At 51.5% G+C, this 11,634-nt stretch overlaps 1 protein-coding gene across 1 annotated transcript in view; it reads left to right on the forward strand.

Moving 5' to 3' along the window:
• triob (trio Rho guanine nucleotide exchange factor b) overlaps window positions 1-11,634 on the forward strand; it is a 76,031-nt gene that overhangs the window by 15,285 nt on the left and 49,112 nt on the right. The window contains exons 4-10 of the mRNA XM_062466142.1: window positions 536-650; window positions 1,796-1,988; window positions 3,467-3,985; window positions 5,379-5,501; window positions 8,674-8,865; window positions 10,054-10,185; window positions 10,375-10,605. Of these exons, the coding sequence (XP_062322126.1) occupies window positions 536-650; window positions 1,796-1,988; window positions 3,467-3,985; window positions 5,379-5,501; window positions 8,674-8,865; window positions 10,054-10,185; window positions 10,375-10,605 (1,505 nt within the window). The remainder of the gene's footprint in view (window positions 1-535; window positions 651-1,795; window positions 1,989-3,466; window positions 3,986-5,378; window positions 5,502-8,673; window positions 8,866-10,053; window positions 10,186-10,374; window positions 10,606-11,634) is intronic.

Genomic DNA, 11,634 nt, shown 5'->3' on the forward strand with positions numbered 1-11,634 from the left:
CTATAACAACCTGCCAAACATTGACACAGTCCAGTGTCTCCAGGCACTACCTCACACAATAGTCAGCATATGATGAAAGTGCTGGTTACATGGGGCATTCACCTCAAAAGCGGTGCGTTGAGGCATCGAGTTGCAATACATTGTTAATGAAAGGTAGAGATAGACTAACCTGTGCTGGTGTCCAGGTGGTAGAGATAGACTAACCTGTGCTGGTGTCCAGGTGGTAGAGATAGACTAACCTGTGCAGGTGTCCAGGTGGTAGAGATAGACTAACCTGTGCAGGTGTCCAGGTGGTAGAGATAGACTAACCTGTGCAGGTGTCCAGGTGGTAGAGATAGACTAACCTGTGCAGGTGTCCAGGTGGTAGAGATAGACTAACCTGTGCTGGTGTCCAGGTGGTAGAGATAGACTAACCTGTGCAGGTGTCCAGGTGGTAGAGATAGACTAACCTGTGCAGGTGTCCAGGTGGTAGAGATAGACTAACCTGTGCAGGTGTCCAGGTGGTAGAGATAGACTAACCTGTGCTGGTGTCCAGGTGGTAGAGATCGACGTGGCGGGCCCGTCCTCACCTTCCCCGCCAGGAGCAACCACGACAGGTTCCGCCAGGAGGACCTGCGCAGGCTCATCACCTACCTCGCTGCAATCCCCAGGTAACCCTAATCTCATCCTGTAATCTCATCCCTGGTAACCCATAACCTTATCGCCTAATTTCATTTCCAGGTAACCATAACCTTATCGACTAATTTAATTTCCAGGTAACCATAAACTCATTCCCAAATAATCCTAACCATGTCCCCAAATCTCATCTCCCAATCTCATCCCCAGGTAACCCTAATCTCATCCCCTAATCTCATCTCCAGGTAACCCTAATCTCATCCCCTAATCTTATCCCCAGGTAACCCTAACCTTATCCCCTAATCTTATCTCCAGGTAAACTTAACCTTATCTCCAGGTAACCCTAACCTCATCCCCTATCACCTCCCCTGGTAACCCAAACCCTAATCTAAATCCCAGGTAACCACAACCCAACCCCCAGGTAACCCTAAATCTGTCGACCCAGAATTCCATCCCAGTACCTCTGTTGTAATGCTGGGTGGAACTTGAGTCCTGCATGTATGTAGGTTAGCCTCCCCTTGAGTCTCTCTCTCTCTACTTATCTCTCTCTCTCTTTCTCTTTCTTTCACTTACATAGCTGTAGGTTGTGTCTGGGTAGCCCAGACCAGATTTACGTGGCCCACGGATAACAAGGTGTTCAGCTCCTTCTCTATTCCTCTCTCTCTCTCTCTCTCTCTCTCTCTCTCTCTCTCTCTCTCTCTCTCTCTCTCTCTCTCTCTCTCTCTCTCTCTCTCTCTCTCTCTCTCTCTCTCTCTCTCTCTCTCTTTCTCTCTCTCTCTCTATTTCTCTCACACACGCACAAACATACTCTCTACAGTATGTAAAAGACTTGTCTCAGTCTCTCTTTCCCTCCTCTGTATTCTGTTCTTCTTTCTCTTTCTGTCCTTCTGGGAGAACGCCAGGGTGTATTAGTCAGGTTGAGTTAGTGCAGGGAAGCCCAGCCAGACTGGAGCTAGACACCAAACCAGAGAAGAAGCAAAACCTTTTATGGACTTTTACTTGGTAACACTTGGTAAGATTAAGTTCTTTTCTTTTGTCACAACTCTTATTTTCTTAAATGTATTTATATATTTTTTATGCAAAATCTTTTCCATCCTGGTTTTCAACTGTTGTTTTTTGTGTGTGTGATTTAAAATGTTGTAGTTAGTTCTTTGTTGTTGTGATTCTTGTGTTGTCTCAGTGAGGATGTGCGCAGATATGGCTTCACGGTCATTGTGGACATGCGTGGCTCCAAGTGGGACTCCATCAAACCTCTTCTGAAGATCCTTCAGGAGTCCTTTCCTTCCTGCATCCACGTGACGCTTATCATCAAGCCTGATAACTTCTGGCAGAAACAGAGAACCAACTTTGGCAGCTCCAAGTTTGAATTTGAGGTGAGTTGTTTAGCTGGACGAGCCAACAATGGCTTCTGGTTTAACGGTCAACTGTGAAGTAAGTTGTGTCATGGAAAATCTTTTCGTTGGGTGACGGGTTTGATGGCATCTGTGGTTAGGCTGTCTGAGGGCTTGCTTGCTCGAAGGTAGAAATGAATGTTTCATGGAGTGAGCTGCTAATGAAGATACATTATATGAGAATTATGTTTCATTTGTTAGTGTTAGTTGTTAGTAATTGTCAGCAATAGCTTAAAGCTGTGTCTTGAAATATTCTGGCCTTGAGTGGAAAGCTTGGGAATTGTTAAATTTAGTCACGACCTACTTTGTGTGGAAGTAGGATATTTTGGACTCTGGGGATTGATCCATTGCACCAGGGTAGTTTGAGCAGGGATGTCCAGAATAAGGTTAACTCACTACTGAAGATGGGTTGCGGCAAGCCAGCCTCATGTATGTATGTTTGAAAGAGCTTTCCTGTTTCTCTGGAACTTCCCATCCGACATCTGATAGAGCTCTCATCTCCTCTCATCTCCTCTCATCTCCACTCATCTCCTCTCATCTCCTCTCATCTCCACTCATCTCCACTCATCTCCACTCATCTCCAGATGTTTGGTTTTTAAACTGTTAAGTAGCCTCCACTTCATTGTGGATATATGTTTCAATCTACTTTTGATCTATCATTGATACAGTGGAAGATTCTGTGCCTGCAAACTATCTATATGATACCATTTGAGCATAAGCAGAGAATGTTGACTCTTCTTGCACCTAGAGTAACACTTCATGACTTTGTGATAGAGAGGTGATGATCTGAGGTGCTCCATCTGTCCCAGTGGGATTACCCCTGATGCATATTCAGTAGTGTTGGTGATAACCTGCGTTTCTGTCTCATGCATATTCAGTGGCAATGCGCTGCTGCTAGGAAGTCATTGTGAGCATTATAATGAACCCTTGTATGATCATCTCTTTCCACCTCTCCTCCACCTGTCTCCATACCTGTCTCCATTCCTGTCCTCCACCTCTCCTTCACCTCTCCTCCATCTCTCCTTCACCTCTCCTCCACCTCTCCTCTATCTCTCCTTCACCTCTCCTCCACCTCTCCTTCACCTCTCCTCCATCTCTCCTTCACCTCTCCTCCCTCTCCTTCACCTCTCCTCCACCTCTCCTTCACCTCTCCTCCATCTCTCCTTCACCTCTCCTCCCTCTCCTTCACCTCTCCTCCACCTCTCCTCTATCTCTCCTCCACCTCTCCTCCCTCTCCTCCACCTCTCCTTCACCTCTCCTCCACCTCTCCTTCATCTCTCCTCCACCTCTCCTTCACCTCTCCTCCACCTCTCCTTTATCTCTCCTTCACCTTTCCTCAATCTCTCCTCTATTTCTCCTTCATCTCTCCTTCACCTTTCCTCCTCCTCTCTTCCACCTCTCCTCCTCCTCTCCTCTCCCCCACCTCTCCTCCACCTCTCCTCCATACCTCTCCTTTTCAGACGATCATGGTGTCGCTGGAGGGTTTGACCAAAGTGGTGGACCCTTCCCAGCTCACCTCCGACTTCGAGGGCAGCCTGGAGTACAACCACGACGAGTGGGTCCAGGTCAGGATGGCGTTCGAGGAGTTCGCCGGCGAGGCCGCGCGGGCGCTAGCTCGGCTGGAGGAGCTGCAGGAGACTCTGGCTCAGCGCGACCTTCCCCGTGACTTGGAAGGGGCGCGTCGTCTCATGGAAGACCACGCGGCCTTGAAGAAGCGCGCCACCAAGGCGTCCGTGGAGGAACTGGACGCCCAGGGACGCCGGCTCCTCCAGAAGCTGCAGGCGGCGGCTAACGAGGGCTACGCTAACCGCGGCGCGGCTAACGACGCTAACGAGGCCCACAGCCTGGCGCCCAAGGTGACGGCGCTGCTGGACAAGCTGCACACCACCCGGCAGCACCTGCAGCAGCTCTGGCACATGAGGAAGCTGAAGCTGGATCAGTGTTTCCAGCTCCGGCTGTTCGAACAGGACGCAGAGAAGGTGCGCTTGTACCAGCTGCTAGCTACAGCGATGCTCAGTTGGGCTAAATGGTGTTACACTTCGGAGTTGTCGTTTTGTCACGTGGCTACACTTTAACAAAGCTGTCATGCATTGAAGTAAGGATGTGTCACATGCAGTGTATTTATATTCAGAGCACAGTTCCCACCTTTGGAAAGCTCTCTGATGAGGTGTGTGTATAACGGAGGGTCTCACCGTGTAAGGATAGTTTCATGGGCCTCAGGCAGAGAGAGCTGTAGAAGTGGGATTGACAGACAAGTCATAATTAAACACACACACGCAACCCCCCCCCCCCACACACACACACACGCAGTTACGCACAAACCACTCCCACTGGCAGACACACACACCGGTCATGTGGTTTGGCCCTGTTGTTCCGTCAGATTAGAGGAGGCCAGTCCTCCAGAGGCCCCTCAGACAAGAGGGCCGTCGACAGCAAGCCTCAGAATTATAAACATTGCATAGTCACAGTGTGTGTGTGTGTGCTCAGCATACTCACAGTGTGTGTGCTCAGCATAGTCACAGTGTGTGTGTGTGTGTGTGTGTGTGTGTGTGTGTGTGTGCTCAGCATACTCACAGTGTGTGTGCTCAGCATAGTCACAGTGTGTGTGTGTGTGTGTGTGTGTGTGTGTGCTCAGCATACTCACAGTGTGTGTGCTCAGCATAGTCACAGTGTGTGTGTGTGTGTGTGTGTGTGTGTGTGTGTGTGTGTGTGTGTGTGCTCAGCGTACTCACAGTGTGTGTGTGTGTGTGCTCAGCATACTCACAGTGTGTGTGTGCTCAGCATAGTCACAGTGTGTGTGTGTGTGTGTGTGTGTGTGTGTGTGTGTGTGTGCTCAGCGTACTCACAGTGTGTGTGTGTGTGTGTGTTTGTGTGTGTGTGTGTGTGCTCAGCATAGTCACAGTGTGTGTGTGTCCTTGACAGCACAGACTTCTGATGGACTTCTCACACGGTCCTTATACTCCTTGATCAGTTATATTAAGTCTTCATGAAACTGAAAAGTAATCTAACATTTCTTTACAAAAAACACAAACAAACCACAGTACTACAAAGAGATCAGACACAAGTAAACATCAGGTTGTGGAAACAGCCTCAGAATCCTTCGTGAAGAAATGATTTGATTCCCCAGAAGGTCATCCAGTTTAGCAGGAGGTGGCAGTGTTAGTAGGATTGTGAGCTTGATGTCTCTGCTCTCTGTGCTTCTTTTAACACCAGCAGTTATACAAGCTCAAGCCTTCTCCTGCTAATCTGGATGGGTTTCTGTCTCCCTCTGTGTGTCTTTGTGTGTGTGTGCATGTCTGTGTGTGTGTCTGTGTGTGTGTTTATGGTTTGTGTCTGTGTGTGTTTTGTCTGGGCGTGTGTGTGTGGGTCCAGATGTTTGACTGGATCTTGCACAACAAGGGCCTGTTCCTGACCAGCTACACGGAGATCGGAGGGTCCCACACCCAGGCTGCAGAACTCCAGACCCAGCACAACCACTTCGCCATGAACTGCATGGTGAGACCCGTTTTATACCCAAACACTCTCATTCAGCAACACTCTTTTCTCCACAGCCACAAACTCACTATATAGAGAGGACAGCTGCAGATCAAGGATCAGAAGTGCGTAGTTCTAGGCTTTCGGAGGTCAGAATCTATTTACAGTAAATATATATATATACGGTATATACTACAAAATCTAAATCATTTGCCATAAACTGCATGGTGAAAGTCTTGTGGAAGACAAGGTCTCCACTGATGATGTGACATCAGTCTGGGTTCTGGAGTTTATATATTCATATATGTACGTTTATCTGTATACACGACTCACGAATCATGAATAGATCAAAGACAGGGAAATGTCTGACGGCTGATTTTCATGGTGAACTCAGAGAAAACACAGAGAGACAACACTACAGCTGGTCGACAGCTGGTCGACAGAGAAGGATTCAGAACGTCAGTTGATGTGATGTCATACACGGTTCTGATCACTTCAAGTACTTCACCTTCTCCATCTAAGCACAGGAAGACACAGGATCGAAAGGGGGTCAAAGCTACAAGCATCAATAACGATCAATACAGTTATATAAGGAAACAATGGATATTATAATGTAAGATATCAATAAATGAATATGAGGTCACTTGAATTATCGACGAGGATGAACACACGCCGAGGCTCCATCCTTCCTGCGGGACAGCCTCTCCTCACAGCCTCTCCTCACAGCCTCTCCTCACAGCCTCTCCTCACAGACACACACCCCGGGGTTGTTCATGTTGTGTTCATCTGTGTAATGACGGTGAAAGACGACGGGGAGTGAAGGTGTGTGAGTGGTAGCCCTGGTAATCCTGGTAGCCCTGGTAGCCCTGGTAATCCTGGTAGCCCTGGTAATCCTGGTAGCCGTGGTAGCCCTGGTAGCCCTGGTAATCCTGGTAGCCCTGGTAGCCATGGTAATCCTGGTAGCCCTGGTAGCCCTGGTAATCCTGGTAGCCCTGGTAGCCCTGGTAGCCCTGGTAATCCTGGTAGCCATGGTAATCCTGGTAGCCCTGGTAATCCTGGTAGCCCTGGTAATCCTGGTAGCCCTGGTAGCCATGGTAGCCATGGTAATCCTGGTAGCCCTGGTAGCCATGGTAATCCTGGTAGCCCTGGTAGCCATGGTAATCCTGGTAGCCCTGGTAGCCCTGGTAATCCTGGTAGCCCTGGTAGCCCTGGTAGCCCTGGTAATCCTGGTAGCCCTGGTAGCCATGGTAATCCTGGTAGCCCTGGTAGCCCTGGTAATCCTGGTAGCCCTGGTAGCCATGGTAATCCTGGTAGCCCTGGTAGCCATGGTAATCCTGGTAGCCGTGGTAGCCCTGGTAATCCTGGTAGCCCTGGTAGCCATGGTAATCCTGGTAGCCCTGGTAGCCATGGTAATCCTGGTAGCCGTGGTAGCCCATGGTAATCCTGGTAGCCCTGGTAGCCCTGGTAATCCTGGTAGCCCTGGTAGCCCTGGTAGCCCTGGTAATCCTGGTAGCCCTGGTAGCCATGGTAATCCTGGTAGCCTGGTAGCCCTGGTAATCCTGGTAGCCCTGGTAGCCATGGTAATCCTGGTAGCCCTGGTAGCCATGGTAATCCTGGTAGCCGTGGTAGCCCTGGTAATCCTGGTAGCCCTGGTAGCCATGGTAATCCTGGTAGCCCTGGTAGCCATGGTAATCCTGGTAGCCGTGGTAGCCCTGGTAATCCTGGTAGCCCTGGTAGCCATGGTAATCCTGGTAGCCCTGGTAGCCCCTGCTGTAATCCTGGTAGCCCTGGTAGCCCTGGTAATCCTGGTAGCCGTGGTAGCCATGTAATCCTGGTAGCCTGTAATCCTGGGTAAGCCCTGGTAGCCATGGTAATCCTGGTAGCCCCTGGTAATCCTGGTAGCCCTGGTAGCCATGGTCATGGTAATGGAGCAGATTTGTTTCTAATCAGAATTCTGGTCTCAGAAGGGGTGTTCACGCCTGGCTGACAGGGGGTCTCCAGAAGGGGTGTTCACGCCTGGCTGACAGGGGGTCTCAGAAGGGTGTTCACGCCTGGCTGACAGGGGGTCTCCTCTCACAGCAGGGATCCACTAATGTGTCTGACGTCAGCAATCAGATGTGTGTGGTACGTGTGTGTGTGTGTGTGTGTGTGTGTGGGGGGGGTCTCCACGGGAGTGGGAGTAGCAGGGGGGTTGGCTTGGGGGAAGGGGGGGGGGGTCTCCACGGGAGTGGGAGTAGCAGGGGGGTTGGCTTGGGGGAAGGGGGGGGGGGTCTCCACGGGAGTGGGAGTAGCAGGGGGGTTGGCTTGGGGGAAGGGGGGGGGGTCTCCACGGGAGTGGGAGTAGCAGGGGGGTTGGCTTGGGGGAAGGGGGGGGGGTCCTCCACGGGAGTGGGAGTAGCAGGGGGTTGGCTTGGGGGAGGGGGGGGGGTCTCCACGGGAGTGGGAGTAGCAGGGGGGTTGGCTTGGGGGAAGGGGGGGGTCTTGGGTCCCCCACCCAGTATTCCACAGGATACAGCTTTTCCTGTTTGCTGGAAATAACCATCTTGCCTTTGCTGTGTGTTGTTCGAGAATGAAGGGACTCAGCAACAGTATTTACATTTGTGTTCAGTGTTGTGGAAAATTTGCCAGAATAAAGACTCTCATCCATAATAATCTTTACGATGAGACTGGAATCGACCGAAAAATACTGATGAGGATCGTTAGCGATTATGTAAGAGGCTGTGTGCCTCGCATACGCAATGTGAAGATGTGCTCTGCCCTCTAGGGGTGTGATGCAAAACTGCATGCTTATTTACAAACCTGTCGGTGTGAAGCAGACTCTAATGTGTGCATGTCTACCCCCATCCACGGGTCTGTTCCGCGTTGACATCTGCATGTCTCTCTTTCTAGAAGGTTCTGCTGTGACATCTGCATGTCTCTCTTTCTAGAAGGTTCTGCTGTGACATCTGCATGTCTCTCTTTCTAGAAGGTTCTGCTGTGACATCTGCATGTCTCTCTTTCTAGAAGGTTCTGCTGTGACATCTGCATGTCTCTCTTTCTAGAAGGTTCTGCTGTGACATCTGCATGTCTCTCTTTCTAGAAGGTTCTGCTGTGACTTCTGCATGTCTCTCTTTCTAGAAGGTTCTGCTGTGACATCTGCATGTCTCTCTTTCTAGAAGGTTCTGCTGTGACATCCGCATGTGTCTCCCTCCAGAATGTGTACGTGAACATCAACAGGATCATGTCTGTGGGGAACCGTCTGCTTGAGTCCGGTCACTACGCCTCGCAGCAGATCCAGCAGATCTCAGGACAGCTGGAGCAGGAGTGGAAGGCCTTCGCCGCCGCGCTGGACGAGCGCAGCACCCTGCTGGAGATGTCTGCCTCCTTCCACCACAAAGCTGACCAGGTCAGAAACCTCCATCCCTCCCTCTGTGTTTCCCTCCTTTCCCTCCATCCCTCCATCCCTACCTACCTTCCCTCTCTCTCTCTTTCCTTCCATCCCTCCCTTCCCTCTCTCCCTCGCTCTCTCTTTCCCTCCATCCCTCCCTTCCCTCTCTCCCTCCCTCCATCCCTCCCTTCCCTCTCATTCCCTCCATCCCTCCCTTCCCTCTCTTTCCCTCCATCCCTCCCTTCCCTCTCTCCTTCCATCCCTCCCTTCCCTCTCTCTCTCTTTCCCTCCATCCCTCCCTTCCCTCTCTCCCTCCATCCCTCCCTTCCCTCTCTCCCTCCATCCCTCCTTCCCTCTCTCTCTCCATCCCTCCCTTCCCTCTCCCTCCATCCCTCCCTTCCCTCTCCCTCCATCCCTCCCTTCCCTCTCCCTCCATCCCTCCCTTCCCTCTCTCCCTCCATCCCTCCCTTCCCTCTCCCTCCATCCCTCCCTTCCCTCTTCCTCCATCCCTCCCTTCCCTCTCTCCCTCCATCCCTCCCTTCCCTCTCCCTCCATCCCTCCCTTCCCTCTCTCTCTCCATCCCTCCCTTCCCTCTCCCTCCATCCCTCCCTTCCCTCTCCCTCCATCCCTCCCTTCCCTCTCTCCCTCCATCCCTCCCTTCCCTCTCCCTCCATCCCTCCCTTCCCTCTCCCTCCATCCCTCCCTTCCCTCTCTCCCTCCATCCCTCCCTTCCCTCTCCCTCCATCCCTCCCTTCCCTCTCCCTCCATCCCTCCCTTCCCCTCTCTCCCTCCATCCCTCCCTTCCCTCTCCCTCCATCCCTCCCTTCCCTCTCCCTCCATCCCTCCCTTCCCTCTCTCCCTCCATCCCTCCCTTCCTCTCCCTCCATCCCTCCCTTCCCTCTCCCTCCATCCCTCCCTTCCCTCTCTCCCTCCATCCCTCCCTTCCCTCTCTCCCTCCATCCCTCCCTTCCCTCTCTCCCTCCATCCCTCCCTTCCCTCTCCCTCCATCCCTCCCTCCTTCCCTCTCTCCCTCCATCCCTCCCTTCCCTCTCTCCCTCCATCCCTCCCTTCCCTCTCCATCCATCCCTCCCTTCCCTCTCTCCCTCCATCCCTCCCTTCCCTCTCTCCCTCCATCCCTCCCCTCTCCTCCTTCATCCATCGTGTGTATTTCTGTGTGTGTGTGTTGACATGCGTTGTCCCCTGCAGTACATGAGCAGTGTGGAGCCCTGGGGCAAGGCGTGTGGGGAGGGGGGGCTCCCGTCAGAGCTGCAGGAGCTGGAAGATACCATCCACCACCACCAGGGGCTGTATGAGCACATCACCGCTGCTTACTCTGAGGTGGGAGCAGGATGCAGGGCTAGAACAGACACCACAGTATCCTCTGAGGCACTCCACATACAGCATAGGAATATTATATTCATAATATTAATTATAATATGTAAATGAACGTTTTTAAGTACTAAACATGATTTTTCAACAACAATATCATCCTCTCCTCCCCTCTAACCTCTCCCCTCATCTCCTCAGGTGAGCCAAGATGGTAAGTCCCTGCTGGACAAGCTGCAGCGGCCCCTGACCCCTGGCAGCGCTGACTCCCTGACGGCCTCGGCTAACTACTCCAAGGCGGTTCACCACGTGCTGGACGTCATCCACCAGGTGCTGCATCACCAGCGGCAGCTGGAGAACGTCTGGCAGCAGCGCAAGGTCCGCCTGCACCAACGCCTGCAGCTCTGCGTCTTCCAGCAGGACGTGCAGCAGGTAGGGGCCGGCACACACACACACACAGTACACACACACACACACACAGTACACACACACACACACACACAGTACACACACACACACACAGTACACACACACACACACAGTACACACACACACACACACACAGTACACACACACACACACACACAGTACACACACACACACACACACACAGTACACACACACACACACACACAGTACACACACACACAGTACACACACACACATACACTACACACACACACACACACACACACAGTACACACACACACAGTACACACACACACATACAGTACACACAAACACACACACACAGTACACACACACACACACACACACAGTACACACACACACACACACACAGTACACACACACACACACAGTACACACACACACACACACAGTACACACACACACACACACACAGTACACACACACACACACACACACAGTACACACACACACACACACACAGTACACACACACACAGTACACACACACACATACAGTACACACACACACACACACACAGTACACACACACACAGTACACACACACACATACAGTACACACACACACACACACACAGTACACACACACACACACACAGTACACACAGTACACACACACACACACACACACAGTACAAACACACACATGTACAGTGCACACACACACATGTACAGTGCACACACACACATGTACAGTACACACATACATACACACACATACACTACACACACACACATGTGCAGTACACACACACACATGTACAGTACACACATACATACACACACATACACTACACACACACACATGTGCAGTACACACACACATACTCTCTCTCTACCTCCTCTTCATGCTCTCTCTTTCTCTAACTCATCACTTTTCTATTTCACTCCCTCTCTCCCTCCCATCTCTCTCTCCCTCTCTTTCTCTCTACCTCTCTCTCTCCCTCTTTCTATCTTGCTCTCTCCCTCTCTCTCTCCCTCTTCCTGCAGGCTGCTCTCTCCCTCTCTCTCC

Source organism: Osmerus eperlanus, chromosome 7, assembly GCF_963692335.1.
Source record: "Osmerus eperlanus chromosome 7, fOsmEpe2.1, whole genome shotgun sequence".
In the NCBI taxonomy this organism is placed as follows: Eukaryota; Metazoa; Chordata; class Actinopteri; order Osmeriformes; family Osmeridae; genus Osmerus; species Osmerus eperlanus.